The sequence below is a fragment of the Acanthochromis polyacanthus genome, chromosome 10, assembly GCF_021347895.1.
Source record: "Acanthochromis polyacanthus isolate Apoly-LR-REF ecotype Palm Island chromosome 10, KAUST_Apoly_ChrSc, whole genome shotgun sequence".
NCBI classification, from domain to species: Eukaryota; Metazoa; Chordata; class Actinopteri; family Pomacentridae; genus Acanthochromis; species Acanthochromis polyacanthus.
The window spans coordinates 16,020,014-16,037,684 of NC_067122.1; the positions used below are offsets into that span (position 1 = coordinate 16,020,014).

Sequence of the window (17,671 nt, forward strand, 5' to 3'; positions counted from 1 at the left end):
AGAAATATTTAGAACTACTTTTGGCATTGTACAGATTCTTCTATATGTAGAATTTCAGATTTGCAGAATGAGAATCAACAATACTGACATGGTTAATCTGCAAGGAGAAAAATATTGGTATTACAGATACTATTATTAGGCTTTTTACATTTAGAAATAAAATCGTATTGAAAAGAGCACTTCAAATGTACAAAAGAGTCCAGTCTCAATGCTGATGTTGCACCAGAGTGAATATGAGAGTGTTTCTGAGTGTTTCTCCCATCAGCACAGATCAGCCACAGACTGTCAGTGTTGACTGAGTGCTCAGGTGAAGTGTCACCTGTAGATGGCATCCTGTTGCAGCTCGCAGCGGGCACGCGGGGATTTCTCATCCAGCCAATCACAGCTGCGCTTTAACCACTTTAACAAAGTTCGCCGTTTTTCCGCCTTTTCACTTTGAGTTCAGAGGAAGCAGCTCAGACGAACACGGTTCGGCAGAAGATGTTGGCGAACAAACCAGCTGTGGATTTCTTCAACTCACATCTACTCGAAGTCAGAGACGCTCTGAGGAGGCTGTAGTGAAGCAGGAACATGTATCTATGGCGCCTCTCCATCGCCATAACGCTCGGCTTGGTTTGGTATTTGTCAGACTGCGGACGCACAGTCACACAGTACTTTTTGTGTTTCCTCTTCTGCCTTTCTACTCCAGTGTTGTTTGGGAACTCTGGGCGAGAGAGCAGCACTCAAACTGATGAAGAGACGAAGGACAACCCGCTCCAGGTTTGTGTTCAGTCAACTTTACTGCCTGTTGTTGCTGCTTTTACGAGCCCTGCTTAAAGATCCAAACTGAGGGATGATGGTTTAATGATTAAAAATGTGCTTGTGGATCATGTGATTGGGCTTTAAACATCACCTCTACAGTTTATAGGAGTCTACAAATCTCCTGGTTGTTGATGCACTAGTGATGGCTTTAAAGTCCTTATAAAAGTGCATGGCGGTTCTGTAATTTATCTCCTCCACATACCAGAGCTGTGAGGTGCTAAAAGTAGTCCAGTTGTAGTGTTTTCATTCATAGCCTGAAGTGCACTTTTTCCACTGAGGCCTGAAAAACAGGTTTTCAGTGTCACCTGGAGTTCAGCATTAATCGATGCTCTAATATGTCTTTAAAAAGGTTTTCTGTTTTGCAGGAAGCAGTTGAGGAGCAGTCCTATGTCGATTCAGTTGATTCAGTTCCTCAACAGGCTGAACCTCAGGAATCTCAGTATCCATATGTAAAGCGCTCTCTACAGCAAGGTGAGGCTTGTTTTTCACAGAAGGAAATGTGCTTTTATGTGAGGCAAACATGTGTGCTATCGCAGGTTGGAGGTGTTTTGCCTGAGGATTAAAGTAAAAGTGAAAAGTCACGGTTCTGCTCCTGATTTCAGAGTGTTTTGTCAGCAGATTTTAGCTGTTTTGACTTGACACAATTGGAAAAGGACAGTTTTACATAGACAGAGCTGCAGCTGGAGCTCATGTTACGTGGAGCGAGGAGGAGCTTTAAGGGCAGAAAAGATGAAAACCACACCCTCAATAGATGGATTGCAAATGACAGCAGTGTGATAAACAAAGAACAAGATGGAGGTTTTCATACAGTGCTACTGCTCATGTTTGCTTTGCATCACTTACGTGGATCAGTATTTAATAGTTTTGTGCTGATCTTGCAGCTCCTAATGAGCTCAGTTTCTGCCGGACTGAGTGAAATTTCACCTTTTTATTCCACTCCATCTCTACACACGATATAATCAATGTAATCAGTGGAATTAAAAAGGAAAATGAACAATGATTTGGTCTCATAAATGTTTTTTTCTTCAGTCCTCCTATCAGCCACAACATTAAAACCACTGAGAAGTGACTCGATTATCTCGACACACTGACAAATGCACGAGTGGAATGTTTTAAGTAACACGTGAACATTTAGTTCTTGGAGTTGATGTGTTGGAGACAAGAAAGGAAAAATGGGGAGCAGAAGGACCTGAATGACTTTGACAAGTGCTAATTTGTGATGCCTGACAGTATGTCCTTTGGTGTGTTCCCAGTATGCTGTCTTTAGTCACCACCAAACGTACACCAGACTCAACACTGTATGTGGAGAGTGAAGGCTGAAGACTGGCTGGTGTGATCCCTCAGAAGAGCTGCATAAAAATGTGCTGTGACACAAATTGCTGAAAAATCTCAACGCTGCTATGATTGAAAGCTGTCGTCAGAACACAGTGCAGCATAACTTGCTGCATACGGGCCTAGACAGCTGCAGACTGGTCAGAGTGTCCATACAGAGCCCTGTCCTCTGCCAGAAGTACCTTAAGTGAATGTCAGAAACAATGGGGAATAAGGTGTCCTGGTCTGATGAATCGCTTTTAATTTTACTTTATGTGGACTGCAATATGTGTGGGTGTTACTCTGGGATGAGATGGCAGCAGGATGCACTGTAGGACAAAAGGCAAGCTGGCAAAAGCAGTGTGATGTTCTGGATAATGTTCTGCTGGAAAACCTCGCCTCTTGGCATTCATGTGGCTGTTACTTTGGCAAGTCCCACCTGCCTTCATATTGTTTCACATCTGCCCCTTCATGGCAGCGCTACTTTCTGATGATGACAGTGGCCTCTTTCAGCCGGGTAATGTACCCTGTCACACTGCAAACATTGTTCAGAAATGAAAAGAGCTCAAGGTGTCCAGTACAGCGTCTGTGATGTACTGAAAAAAACTACTTTGACCCATGGAGGCTCCACTGTGCAGCTTATTAAACTTAGAGAACCTGTTGCTATGTTTTTGTGTGTGCCTGGTACCACAGGAAACATTCAGAGGCCTGTAGAGTTTATGCCTCCAAGGGTCAGAGCTGTTTTGGTAACACAAGATGGACCTACACAATATTAAGCAGGTGATTTTAATGTTGTCGCTAATTGATGTATGTACATGAATTAGCAACACCTCCAGACTTCATTTTTGTCTTGTTTTCTACCTTCTAGACTGTCCTTACACTTCATGAGGCTTAGAATTCATTCCAGCACAAATTCAGCTGTAGGTCTAAGTACTATTTTAATCGATTTAGCAAAGTATAAAGCTGCCAGGAGCCCAAAATGACAAGAAGATCTACAAAGATGTGCAAATCTTTTGTTGTAATCACTCAAATTTTTTTTAGAGAATAGATTAAAGTTGTAAAAAACCTAGTTTGAGTGTTTATATACAGAAACCCAATACAGAAATGGAAGAAACCTAAATGTAATAGAGTCCAATTACAATTTGTTGTGCTCTTTACATTTAAAGTGTATGCCTGCCTGTGAAACACCAGAAATATGAATAATTCGCTTTTCGGAATATCTCTTTGAAAATGTTAAATGTGATGCTATGTGGAAGCCCCACATCAGCGCTGTCATCATCCTTTCTCGGTTTGTCTCCTGATGATATTGAAGTAAAGTTACTATAATATAAATAAAACATTCTCAGCATCTTCACAGATGAGCGAACTTCTCACCACCAGCTCCTCCGATTCACAGGAAAACCCTGTCACGGATATTTGTGCTGAGTCTCGAAATGAATAATTCGGCAGAAGTTGGGGAACTCAGAAGTTGTTCTGAATTTTAAAAAAGGAAGAAGGGGAGAGACAGAGCTTGAATTTCACCAAACAAGCTTTAAATTCACTGCAGTTCTTGGGTTTGATGTTCAGGAGGGTGAGCGCGGGAGCTCGGTGTGAATGTGATTTTCCTTTGTGACTGACTGATATTGTGACGCTCTCCTCAGTGTTTGAATGCGCCTACGCTCAGCTGGTCCTGCCTTGGTACAGCGTCCCTGAGCCATGTGAGCAGCAGCCTCTGCACCAGGTGCTCAGCAGGGAATTCGACTTTGTAATCGACCGCGTCATTGAGAGAGCCAAAGACTTTGATGTCTGCCAGGCAGTCGTCGGCTCCATTCGGATTCTGACCCAGCACTTGCATAATGCGAAACAGTCTGACAGGTGACGCTTTCTTTTCTTTTATTGTGAGTCAGAATTCGCAAAGATGCTTCTTCAGTTACTCTTTGCACCCGGTAATGTGTCTGAACTCTGTAAACGCCTCAGTATTTCTTATCACCTGTGAATTATTTACCATAGTTTTACTGGATCATGCTGCACTGATGGTTTCTTTTATGGCGTTTATGAAGTAGAACATCACATCCGATTTAAGATCAAACATGTGGAGATAAACATCTTCGACTTAATAATGTTTGCGCTTTCTTTTCTTTCGCTTTCTCCTTCAGAGAGCTCTTGTTCAGCTCCAGAGCAGAGGAGATCGCAGTTCTCAGAGAGTTTTCTGACGCTCTGGTACGTAACCTTTTCCGTGACTCTCTCTGGAGCCAAGAAGTCAACCACTGTGCCTTAAATGAGATCATTGCCTTAAAGGGTAAGAAAGCATTAAATTATCTTTTTGCAGCGTCTCCCATGAGTTCTTTCAGGAGTGTGAATTGTATGTAATCCCTTATTGTCAGTGGAAGTGTAGAGCTTAGAGATGAATTTAAAGGGAAAGAACCGTCTGCAGAGATCTGCCAAGTCCCCTTAGGGCTTAGTCATATTTTTTAAGTAACAGATAAAATGTTTTGTCTCATGAGAGTGTCGCTTTAGGGAGGATTTTGACAATTATGCACGTTGCTCAGTTGAAATAAGTGATTTTTACAGCTGTAGTTAAAATATGATATGCACGTTCAGGCTGCTCTATAATTTGGCACTGAGAAAGGGCTCATCTGTGACAACAGCGCTCACTGATGCAGAACTAAATATTTGTAATACAGGCCTTCATTATTACAGCAAAAGGGTAATGCTCATTTTCTCTAATATTATGCTTTCCTCCTACTAATTACACTTTGCTTTCATGCTGTGAGTTACATGAGAACAAGCTCACGTCTGAAGCTGGAGCCGGGAGACGCTTAATGAAACAGAACGTATAGACTGGACTGGCATCTTTGAGGGTCGCTAATTAGCATGTTGTGTCTTTAATAATCTGTACACAAACTGAAGTGTGAAACATCACGTTGTGGTGGTTTTATGGGAGGATTGTGTGCACACTGATCAGCACAACTTTAAAACCACATTTTGTAGATCCCCCGGGCGCTGCTAAGACAGCTCTGACCCATCAGACCAATAGGCACCTCTGGGGTTCTTGTGGTATCTGGTACCAGGATGTTGTCATTTGATCCTTTAGGTCCTGTAGGATGTAGGGCCTCCGTAGATCTGCTTTGTGCATTCAACAGATGCTCAATTGGGTTGAAATCTGAAGATTTTGGTGTGTTGGTCAATGCCTAGGTCTCTTGGTTGTGTTCCTCAAACCATTCCTGAGCATTTTGTTATGTGTACTGTGGGGTATATTGTCCTAACAAAGGAGATTGGTGCCATTGGGAACCGTTGTTGCCATGGAGCAGTGTGTTTGGTCTGCAGCTATTTTTAAGTGGGTGGCCTGTGTCAGAGTAACATCAACATGAATGCCAGCACCCAAGATTTCCCAGCAGAGCATTGCTTTGGAACAAGATGATCAATGTTATTCACTTCACCTGCCAGTGGTTTCAGCGTTATGGCTGATCAGTGTAGGCAGAAAACTAACTTTCTTGACATCTGTTGTCAGTCGCTGTGTGGAGTCATTCTGAGGTTTCTTCTTTTGTCCCTAGAAATAATCTGGCACATAAATCCCCCATTAAACAGCATGTTCTCCCTTTTGACATTTCTGTTTTGGATATAACATGTTAATTAGAAAGCTTCAGAGGTGTTTGTGGGCATTTTAATGATGGAGCCAGAGTATCTGGTTCCAATGTTTCTGTTATCTGGTGTACCAAGCTGTGTAGTTTTTGATCATTTTAACCAAGACTGATTTGCTATGAATTCTTTTAATCAAACCACTCAGCTGTCTTCACTCCAGCAGCACTCATGCTAAAATGTAATAGTTGGAAGGATCACTTTTCATGCTCATTGCTGGCTTTGAATATTGTTGGGGAATGACAAATATGAGAAATGTTTCATCTTATTTTGACTGCAGGTGTCACTGAGTGTTACCATGGAAACACGGACCTTAGTCAGCCTGAGGGTTGAATAGTTAACTTTACAGGTTTAAAATATTATTTCTGTGAAAATGTCTAAGTTGGATTAGATTGATCTAAGAGTATATTTGATACGAGTGTAACAGCAAAGACCAGTCTGATGTGTCTAAGCTAAGCTAACTAGATTGATGTTAACTGTACAGATGTGACAGTGATATCAAATTTCTCATCTCACCAAAAGAGCAAATATTTCCCAATTTGTGGAGTTATTGCTTCAGAAGTTTAAACCATGGAAGTTAAATTTGCAGTTTATGCAGCTATTGTGTATTACTGGTTCAAACCAGCACTCACTGTCAGAATTAGTACTGCCAAACGAGAATATTTTGTCTCAAAATTTCAATGTGTTCCAATGTCAGTAAAAGCAAAATATGCAAGATAACTATATTGGTTGTTTGCTCAGGGCTGGAACTACTGGTTACATGGCTGTCCAACCCCGACAACCTGAACCAGCTGGTGGTGAGCCAGCTCGACAGCGTGACCCCCAAAAGCTCTGCAGAGGAGCTGTGTGGATCAGACCCAGATCAAACCTCTCTGGCTTCACAGGAGGGCGAAGGCGACGGGGAAGGCAGCGAAGTGTGAGTGACTGTCATCTTCTGCACCCCGCTGTCTTGACCTAGTGGTTGTGAGCCTCAAAGTAATGACTGTAACAGCCACCTTCTGGGTTCAAAATTGGAATTGACCTGGTTTTGTTTAGTGGCATCTTTTTCTTATTTTTCTTTCTGAATTTCTAGGAGCTTGCAGGGAGCAGGAATTTCAACCGGCACCAGGATCAAGGGCAAAAGAAAAGGTGTGCTTAGCAGCTGATTTGTTGCAGCTTCTTCAATTTAAAATTCTGTGTCACTTAGACATGCGGGAATGGTATGTGCGATTTCTGGTTTTAGTGGTTTTTCAGGAAGAAAATATTTCAAGGGAAGACGACAGGGACTTGAGAAAGGCAGATGGAAGAGTTTGCGGGTGTTCAGAGATTAGACAACTGTGCTTGCGTAACGTCTTGTACGACAGCTTGATGAATAACAATGTGTTCTGAGCTGTGTGACACTACAATTTCCTTTACCAGCCTGCCCTTCTGTGCATAATTAGTCCCCTGTTTCTTTTGTTTGTTGGTTCAGACAGCTAATTACACAAACAGCACACTGAATGCCAAATAATTTCAGCGCTGTCTTCAAGCAACTCTGATCTTTGTATTGAAAACAATCCAACAGCTGTGATGACTGACTTGATTCTGTCACTATAATGAACCCTGTGATATGCATATTGTCTGTGCCATCGTAAAGTCTGAGGAACGTCCTCATTTGTCACAGTCTGTAGGAATTGTTTATTCATCTGATGGGAATTTTATTAGCTATGAGGGTGTTACAGAAGTTGTGACATTTTCACCTTCCACAGTCATGTGTTTTCACAATTTACAAAGTCGGTGCAGCCAAAGTGTTGCCGAATGTCTCGAGAGAATTTATTGTCATTCACTTTGTGTGCAATAGTCAGGATGCAGAGTCAAGGAATTGCTTTTTTTTAAATAGAATAGAATAGGTTTATTGCCATCATACACGGCATGATGAAAATACTTCCACTTCCACTGAACGGTGCAACAGGCAGTAAGTAATAAAATATCACATTGAATAATAAAATAAAATAGAATATATACATATATAAAACAATATTAAAAAAGACACCATGTGCAAAGAGGGCCAGATATGTGCAAAATGGGAGATAGATGAAATGGAGTAGGAACCAGTAGAATATATGTGTCATATGATATGTATGAATTGTGTTCCTTTTTATTAGCAAGGTGAACAAAATCTGTATTTCACTATGTCATGCCTCCTTATTTTCAGCCAACAAGCTTAAGGAAGGATGGTCCAAGTTTGTGGACAAAATGAAGTCCAAGAAAGCCAAGAAAAAGAAGATGAAAAAGATAGAGCAGGACCTCATGATGAGAGCCATGTCGATGCAAGCGGACACGTGCAACGAGGACGATGTCAGCAGCATTGAGGGCTCTGTCCAAAGCCAGGAGGACTCTGACAGGGTGAGACTGCTTCACATAACACAATAAGCCAAAATGAAGACTGCAATTTGCTCAACATGACATATTCATTGCTGCTTTTTTGGCCAAACACCATCAGGAGGACAGCGATCTGGAGAACTACCTGGCGAGCGTCCAGGAGGATATGATGGAATTCAAGCTCTCCTATGAGATGTGGCGCGTCGGCCGCTGGGCTGTCAGCATCCCTCATGTGAGTTATAAATATCAGTGACGGCGTGGAATGTCCTGGAGGCTTGTTTAGTGTCTGCTGGGGCTCTGTAAAAGCCTGTCCTTGGATGGTATGTTAATGTTTGAGCTGGCTGTTTGGACTGTGTCGTAGGCCGACTGGGAGGATGAGGAGCCGATCTTCACCGTTCACCTGGAGGAAAGGGACAGTCCTGAGAACCTGCAGTGGGACATCAAGAAGACCTACAAGGATATTATATATTTCCGCAATAGATGGCAGGTAAAAGCAAAGCATCGTTTGTGTTTATTTGTTCCTAATTTTCCCTCCTGATATACACTCAGCTGACAGTTTATTAACCACATCAAGCTGAAAATGAAGCTAAAATACGATTTTCCCCTCAGTAAATCTTAATCCAAAATCAGAAGTTAAACACCTTTTTATTCAACTTTGTAGTCATTTTGAAGAGCACAGTTCAAATGCAAGTGAATTGTATTGTGTGATAATAATTGTAATACTTCGTTTACCCTATTTTTATCACATTATTTCACAGTATCGCAACAGAAACAGCTCTCAGCCCAGCACAGTCCAAGTTCAACAGCCCCACATACTAGATGCTGATAAAAATGACCATAAAGTTGAATCAACATCTCCCTAAAAACAGCTATAACAAAAGCCTGAACGTTAGTCTTCATAAAGGGAAGATTTATTGCAGCACTGTTTCATTATATTGCCTTAGTTTTAAATCAACCTAATAAAGTGGAAACAGGGTCTAAAGTCTGAATTCTGTAATTAAAATTAAGCTTCTAGTGTAAATTCTAGTGTAATATTACATTATTAACTGTATATAAAATGAGTTTAGGAAGTATATAAAAACAAGCCCTGTTTTTTTTCCTATTGCCACCTCAAATAAAATTGTTAATTAAGAAAAATCTTTCTGCATTGGAAAAAAAACTCATTTACAGACCGACTTCTTGGTTTTGATTGATTTCTTGGAAGTGGAAAATCGACGCCTCGCTTCATTACACTCACTTGTCACTGGTTTTGCATTGCCCGTTCCTCACTGAACTGTGCTGGTGAGCAGAGGGCTACAGATTTTCTTGATCAATTGAATCAATTATTAGTTTTATTTTCTGTGGTTCGGGTCAATGACTATTTGAATTATTGACTCGATGTCCATGGTGCGAACCAGCAAAACCGCATGATACACCAGTGAGGTGATGCCAGTGAACTGATTTAACATTTTAACTGTGTTTCAACTTGAGCAGTTCAGAAAAGTAGTTGGCAGACTGAAGGTGGAAAGAAATGATGAGAGGGCATGGTGGGCCCCTCAGATCAAATAGATATTTAATGGAGAAATTTCACTTTTTCAGGCCAATTTTAAACCCACTGAAACAGGTTTTGGTCACTTCACTCATTCCTCCTTCTCTGTCTCTGAGTTTCCCACCTTGTACAATACATTTTTGTGCTAAAAGAACTTGGCAAGATTTACACTTTATTTTTGGTAACAAAGCCTCATAATGAATGAAGTTTTGAAATGCCTTTTTTTTTTTTTTACACAGAAATGACTGTGGTTCAGTGCATATATGGACAGGTATTGTTTCAAGATAGACATAAGTGAAGCTTCCTTTGATGTCAGCAGCATTGACTCAGAGCAACTGGAACAAAAAACAGATTTTAATTGGTGACAGTTTAACAATGATATGGCTTTTGATTTCTTTCCTCCTATTTTCTCATTAAAAAGAATCAGAAAACAAACAATTTGTACAACATCCTGGAGTCCAAGGTGAAGTTCCAAGATGTTTTATTTTGTCTAATCACAGTCCAAAACTCCAATTTCTCAAATTCACAGTAATGTGAAATGGAGAAGTGCAACACATTCTTATATTTGAGTCTTTTGCCACCAAATGACTAGCATTTTTTTTCATGGTAAGTGACTTAAATGCTTATTGGATTGTTAAAATTGTTGAGTTAAACGGTAAAACCACAGTAGAAAACTCAGGCCGACATCCCATCATCATTCTGTCAGTGTTGTGAATTTCTGTCTTCTACAAGTAAACAGGCTACATCATGGTGTGTGTTTTCTGGTTGTCAGGATTTTTGTCATTTTACTTGTTTGTTCCTCAGTGTCTGTTCATTCATTCATGCCAAAGAGAAGAATATAAACCACAACTTTGTTTCGCAAGTCTGTAGTACAGTTCATAGTGGTAACCCACAGCGTTTTATTGCATTCATGGAGGATACAGTTTTAAAATGTTTGCCAGATGTGAGGGGCCTTGAAGCCTGAAGGGCTCATCTCACAAAACCTGATTTTGTTTTTCTCCCTGCTCTCAGGATTCGACCAGCCTTCCTACGATCGTATTGCTGGAGGAATCGGAGGTCAGCGCTGAGGTCGAAGAAGAAGCCAGAGTATCAGTGGAGCATTTCTTGCAGGTGAAAGACACCAGAAAACTTAGACGTGTTGATGAATAAAGACTTAAAGCTTCATGACTCAACAGTTTCTTACTTTGTTTTTCAGGAATTGGTTTCTGATAATGTGATCGGTCACACTCAGCCAGTTTTTCAGTTCCTGTGCCCGCTTGACATACTGCTGAATGAAGAAGAACATCATGGAGGCGTGTGGAGCCTCCTCAGCGGCTTGGCTTACTTCCTCACTCCCGGCCAAGAGGAAGAAGAGGTAATGTTCCACTGGTGCTTTTCTCCAAGCTGACAACTTAAAGAATGATTCTGGTCCATTGCCAGCTGGATTTGTGCATCTGTTAAGAGTGTGATTGTATTTACTGAGCTAATTCCTGAAGTCTGGGGATACAAGATATTTGTCAAATTGGGCAGTGAGACTATATGTTGTTGCCCAAAAAGCGCCCCACCAGAAAAACATGATTGCTTTATCCTGTGAAGTGTATCATAGTAGAGGACAACTCATCTGTGAGGCCTCACAGAGCTCTGAGAAAAAGACCAACGTGTCGTAATTTGTCATGTGACAGCTTCCACAGTGTGTCTGCGGCCTTAACAAATAGCAGCACAAAGCACTTTTCTACCCCCAGCGTTCAGAAGAGATGGTTAAGGACAGACGAACCATCTGATCCTCGTGGTGCAGCTCAGCGACGCATTCTTTCTTTCATTTTTAGAACTTTTTGTAGGCCAGCATCATTCACGTCATGGTTTATTTCAGTTCCTGTTCTCCGTGAATACTCGTTGACATCTTCCTGTTGATGTCAGGCTGTGGTTGGACAGCAACCAACAGTATAGTCTGTCGTGTGTCTCAGCCAAGTCACTGCAAAAATTTATGGCAGCATAGTCGCCTATCTGACACAGTGAGACACAGATGTTGTGAAACGTAAACCTGGCACTAGAAAAAACTATTTCTGAGAGTAAACACAGTCACATGGTGCAGTTACTCCTCAGAACTATCCACTGTAAACATCCTTCAGTTTACAGAACAGGTCAGATGCAGATTTCCTGTGCAGGAAGGGATTATTATGGCTGACTGAGAACTTAACAGATTGTCTGACTGATATCTTGGTGTTTTCTTATCTTTCTTTAAGAGCAGGATTTCTTGTTTTCACGTTCAGATATTGTAACACTCTCACACGTAGATTTGCTCTGCTCTTTCTCACACCAGCACTCGGATAAACTGCTGCCTGTGCTCTCCGTTAACTCCTCCTCCTTGAACTTAAGTTGCTGCTGTTTGCTTGGAAACCTCTGCTGTTGTATCTCTGCTCCTGCTTTACTCCAAGCTTGTCCACAAAATATAGTGTCTGTTTATATGAACTCCCCGAGAGGAAGATAAATATATTACAGTGCTGAAAGGCACAAGTCCATGAATCCAGTTAAAGGGGAGCACCCTCGCATAAGAGATGCACTAAATAAAGAAACAGAATCACAAGGTGGCAGGAAAAATATGGCTGGTCAACACCATATCTGGCAGATCTGACATCAGCCAGCTTGGAGAAGTTTGATAGAGTTGTTACATAAAGTTTTTAACCAGACATGCATTATAAGCCCAGCCACGTAGGAATCAAACCAGAGATTCACTGCTCACAGCATTTGCACCCATGTAGCGCAATCTTTAACCGCTTGACTATCGGCTTCCCAGCGGATACAAAAAAGTTCATTAGCGAGGGCAGAGATCCAAGAGCAGAAGTTTTTGAGAAAGTCCAATAAAACTTGAGCGTGAGGAGGAGGAGGAGGAGGAGGAGGTCAAGTGTGAAAGCAGCAATGTTTCTGGAAGCAGTTTGTGTCTGTGTGCGAGCAGAGACTGTTGAAGTCGAGTAATTGCGATAGAATAGGCTAATTTGATTAAAATCTGGCTTTGTGTAAGTTTCTTGATATTTTAAAATTTCAGTCCTGAGTTGCTACATCACACCAGAAAGTCAAATCTAACATGCTGGGAAGTTGAAGCTGGTCCATTACAAAGCAGGGCAGTGTTCTGTTTTTTTTCTGGTGAAAATCTTCCCTTTTTTCACCAAGCAGAGTTAAAACCAAGCTAGTGACCTCTGGCTACATCCTGTTGAACTTCCCCTCCTTTTCATTCAGCATCAGACTCCGGGTCATAGTCCGCTGTATAAGGGTTGATGTTTCCAGCTGTAGCCACGACTCGCATGTGGATGGTGCATAAGAAAATTTGCATCATTCATTTAATTGTATCCTGGGGGGCTACACCTCCAGCTGTTTGGAGTAGGTGGTCATGCAAAATGCAGATCTAAATGATCTAATTATCTAAATGGCTTCTAAAGCAGCCTGCTGGAGGACTGAGGGGGATCTGGGCTGAAAGGAAGTGTGGATTTAAAGCAATGTAAATAACTGTGGGTGAATAAAATGTAGCAGGAGCGTTTAAAATAGACTGAAACAGGGTCAAAGATGTGAAAATGTGAGATCTTTATTCGGAAGGAAATTTTGGCATCACTATGGCTGTTGAAGGTTGAAACATGGACAGTAAAGATTGACATATTTAGTTATAATGGAAGCAGCAGAGGTTGTGATCTCCTGACTTTTAGCCTCTGAGGCAAGATACAAACTGAATCCACACTTCCCACGATGCAGCTTGATAGCATCTTCACTGCAGCCTCTCTGCATGATAAATGCAGTGAAGTCTCGAGCTGAAACTGAGATAACTCTGATAGGATCGCTGTGAAATAATCAGGGTTGTTTTGTCAGGCTCCTTCCAGACAAGGAGGACGATTGTCACACGCTGTACAGGACTTCTTGTAACAACTAAGCCATGCTTCATGTATAGATAAGCTGGATTGCTCCTTTAAAATGTGCTACTGAACCAACAGAAGGGGTTTGTTTAGTTTCTGTGCCATGAAGGCCGTTGTCTCAGGGTCAGCAGTCACCACTTGATTGTTTTGTTTTTCTTTGCAGAGCTCCAGCCCTCGGACAGAAGCCCCCAAAGAAAACATTATGGCATCTCTGCATCCAGAACCAGCTCAGTCCTTAGAGAACCACAGTGCCTCTTCTGAGAAGGACAGCGATGTTCCCGGTGTTACTGTCCCAACTATTGTTATCTCCCCATGTGATTCCTCATCAGCACTGCGAGGGGAAGCAGAAACAGACTCACTGCCAGCTGTTAGTTCCTCAAATGAAGACTGTTCCCATGACAAAACCGAAGACTCTGATAATCCTGTGACATCTCACATTAAAATGATCCTCAAAGGACTAACTCGAGCCAAATCACAAGAGTCTCTGGCCTCAACAAAAGTGGGCACCGATGACGACCTCCTTGAGTCAGACGGAGGCTCTCAGCAGGACACCGTGGATGGCATATCATGGCGTCATTTCAATTCAAGGCCAAATAAAAAGGAGAAAATAGGTTTCAAGATGTCTGCAGTGAACAAGGCTAAACGGAAGGAGACGCAGGGCACGTTGCAGAGAGGAGAGGAGAGGAGCCAAGCCAACTGGGAGCAGATGGAGGCCACCAAAGCCATATTTGATCTGCTGAAAGAAATATCTGGTTTGTTCAGTGTTTAAAGTCAGATGGCGATGAAGTGTGTACTTCACAGACAGCATTTTTCGAAGCATACTGCAGCTTTTTACATTGATTAATGCATTTTCTCTTCAGTCTAGACAGTAATTTTAATGCTGATACCTGTGGAGACTTGAAAGTCGCCCGTGAAGGCAAATCATTTGGCAGTGAAGGTTTTATCTGTATTGATCATCACGTGGCATTTTAAGATGAAAGCATGGCTTGTTTTCACAAGACGTGGGCGATGCATTCGTGTGTTTAGATACTGGAGGACTGACAGCTGGCAGCCAAACAGTGTTATATTCACAAACCTTCTTCCACTGAAAGCTTTGTAGGTGTGGAATCAAAATCGTAGGTTGAAGGTTATGTAAAGCGTTATATCACACAAGCTTCGTCTGGAATATTAATCAAATAATCTTTGAAGTTTGGTAACATCTAACAATAGCACAGCCTTGAAGTTCACTGAGATGAATGATCAACCTCAGGCAAACTTCAAAACCCCAAAATTCATTTTTGTCAGTGAAGTGAAATAAATTGAAATGAGCTTAAAGGCAGGAAAATGTTCAAACAGCTGTGGTAAATCAGTGTGTGGTGATGGTGACCTTGTATCCGTCAGTACTTTTGATACAGACACTGTACGCTTTGAGAGTGTCAAAATTATAGAGAATTGAGTCCAGTCAAAATCATTTATACGGCTTCAAATTAGAAATTGTGAACTGCAGACAGAAACATGTGGTATGTTTTAAATCTTTATTTGTTAAGAGGAAAAAAGATTTGGACTGATTTAGAAAGATTTGGATCAGGGAAAAACACTTGGTTGTAGCCGTCATACACGAGAACCTCAGATGTTTTCATTAATCCCTATTACATACTACTAAACAGGCTCTGCAGACAGACCACGAATCAGGCTTAAGATGCACCTAAATGCAAACAGACACATTTTTTGACAAAGTGTTGGTGAGAATATGAGGTGCGCTTAAAAAGTTGACTGGCGATGAAAAGTAAGAACTCTGGCTGCAATTCCCGGTGAAGCAGCGCTAACTGCTCACAGCACTGACTCCACATTTGGAACAGTGGAAGTTTCGTTCTGACCACTTTAAACTTGCACAAAGGGCAAACCCTGTCAGACTGGCTCGCCCTTCATGTCAATGATCATCACTGCTCATGAGACCAAAGTGCATCATTGGCTGCATCAAGACAATCATCATTATGTACCCACCACTTCTTCCTCTTTCCTAGAATACAGTTCAGATTGAAAGGTTGATGTTTTGACACAGCGGTTTCACAGATTCAGCATGCGTACAGACGGTGCTTGACACATTTAGAAAGTGGAACTTCCAGAGAGTGTTCCTCATGTAGAAGTGTTGGGAGCGACGTGTTGCTGCATTAAAACACTGCTTCAAATAGGAGTTTTGGATCACAGCTCATACTGGAGCATCTGGCAATCTAAAGACCTAATTTAAGACCATTTTATGAGTTTGTTTTTGCTTTGCCTGTAGTTAGAGTTGTTTAAAATGCTTATTGTCAAGTATCCCATCAAAATTAGATTGTTTGGATGTTTGCACGCCCCCTAGTGTCAAGCTTTCTTATCTGCACAGTTTTTGACAAGCTAGCTGGACCCACCTGCTGTAGGCTGCAGGTATAAGTCCTCCATCGGTTGCTCGTGCAGGTCATCTTCTCTTATTTCGCTACCTACATGTAACTGTTTTCAAAATCTCCAGGCAGCAACCTACAAGACTGCACAGATTTACTGAAGATTTGGATCGTACAGTAACGCAAAACTGCTAGTTTTTTTTTTTTTGGGTGTATTATTCAAATGATGCACTAAAACAGTTCCACCCATCATCCAAGATACTATGATTGGTTTAAAGAAATAAAAACAAGCCAGTTTTCCTACTAAAGCAGAATGATACTGAGGTGCAGCCAGACCACTGTGTTGTGCACAACAAGAAGCCAGAAGCCCTGGTGTGGTCATTTTAAGATGCTCTTGAAGACTACGCTAATCCTCTTCTTGTCTTTTCAGGAAACTCCATCCTCATAAACATATTTGATGCCATTTTGAAACCTGTGATGCCCATCTTGAAAAAGTAAATTTGGTGCCAACACCCTCCCACAGTTCAGGCATTTGTTGTATCCTGGTCTATGAAAATAATGTTTTTGTTCTTGTGTAATCCTCTCCAGGAAAGTCAACTCTTTCCTCAACAAGATGAACCCAACAGAAGTGCAGATGGCCGCTTACATCGACACGCTGCGTAGCAAACAGTGGCCAGATGTTGCACCTCCTCCTCGTCCTCCTCGCAGCGAAGAGGAGAAGGACGAGACCAGGGAGCGAGCACATAACCTCATCAATGCCAGATGTAGGCGGCAGCTTTCTGCACTTCAGTGGCAAATATTCTGGTATTTTTGGCAGCTGATGTTCCATCTAAAGTTAATTTTCTTTGTTCTCTCTGTAGACTCAAATTCCCTCATTCTGAAGAAGAATGACATGGAGACAGTTTTCAATCTTTTCCAGAACAGTGAGGAAAACAAAATGCTGGTCTATGTGAGTATATCAGTGTTCACCTTTTGTCACCATCCCTTGTTCATCGGGTCTGATTTTCCTGCTTTACTTGCAGAGTACAAATCTTGTTGTTGCCCATCTTTCACAACAGATGCTCCTGTCATTCCTTTTGAGAGAGTTTTTACCCAACGAGCATTCACTGAGCGTGAGTGCTGCTGCTCTACAGAAAGTGACCAACTCCACCAACTGATCTGTGAATCCCTGACTGTGTTTTTATTGGTTCTATTTTGATGTTTTTAGAATATCCAGTTATTTATTAACCGTCTTAAAATGCCTTTAAACATTTGTGACCACTTCCATATCGATGCCAAAACACCATTTTCTGTTGTTTTTACATCAAATATACTGTGAATATTTCCTTTGCGTTTTTAAAATTTTCAATCTTTAAACTGCTTTTGTACATTCACATGTCAGTGTGATGAATTGTGACATCCTTGTGTGAAATCAGAAACATTCTTTGCGGGAGCCAACTTTGAATATTGTACCTCAAGAGGAGAAAGTAAACTGTATTTCATATTTACAGTTTAAATCTCAACCTTCACGTTTTTAATGCAAAAGAGCAAGAATTTTTCACTTCTGTCACTTTGAGCACTTTGTATGGTGAGTGTTTGTATACGGGTTAATTATGCCCAACGTTTAAAAAAGACAGAATATCTCACAATTCCTGATCACATAAATCTGTCAAAACATGGGCAGTACAGCTGTCAGTGTAAGCTTGAAATAATGTTAATTTAAATAACTTGAATTTCTTCCAAATAAAATATTTTAATAAAGGATTTTTTCTGTGATATTCATGGCTTCGTGTATGCAAGTTAAAATTAGACAGAAAAATGGTTTGCAGTAAATGTGAGATATGAATTGGCTGCTCATG

At 41.3% G+C, this 17,671-nt stretch overlaps 1 protein-coding gene across 2 annotated transcripts; it reads left to right on the plus strand.

Moving 5' to 3' along the window:
* The first annotated feature begins 304 nt into the window (after positions 1–304).
* On the plus strand, positions 305–17,576 carry si:rp71-46j2.7 (uncharacterized). 2 transcript variants are annotated; one of them, XM_022196674.2, is made up of 16 exons: positions 311–759; positions 1,167–1,272; positions 3,753–3,966; positions 4,248–4,390; positions 6,472–6,646; positions 6,803–6,858; positions 7,904–8,094; positions 8,192–8,302; positions 8,432–8,557; positions 10,610–10,708; positions 10,794–10,952; positions 13,640–14,228; positions 16,264–16,327; positions 16,422–16,597; positions 16,694–16,782; positions 16,892–17,576. In XM_022196674.2, the coding sequence occupies exons 1-16, from the start codon at positions 571–573 to the stop codon at positions 16,988–16,990; spliced, it is 2,586 nt and encodes an 861-aa protein (XP_022052366.2). In that variant the 5' UTR covers positions 311–570; the 3' UTR covers positions 16,991–17,576. The 2 variants fall into 2 exon arrangements, with proteins under 2 accessions (XP_022052367.2, XP_022052366.2); XM_022196675.2 differs by lacking the exons at positions 16,264–16,327; positions 16,694–16,782; positions 16,892–17,576 and having other exon boundaries at positions 305–759; positions 16,422–16,590.
* Positions 17,577–17,671: the final 95 nt, after the last annotated feature.

What these genes read in the sequence shown, in the direction of transcription:
- si:rp71-46j2.7 (XM_022196674.2), top strand. Translation starts at nt 571, where the DNA reads ATGTATCTATGGCGCCTCTCCATCGCCATAACGCTCGGCTTGGTTTGG. An exon ending in ATTTCCGCAATAGATGGCAG is followed by an intron (nt 8,558 to 10,609) that starts GTAAAAGCAAAG and finishes CCCTGCTCTCAG; the next exon opens with GATTCGACCAGCCTTCCTAC. An exon ending in GTGATGCCCATCTTGAAAAA is followed by an intron (nt 16,328 to 16,421) that starts GTAAATTTGGTG and finishes AATCCTCTCCAG; the next exon opens with GAAAGTCAACTCTTTCCTCA.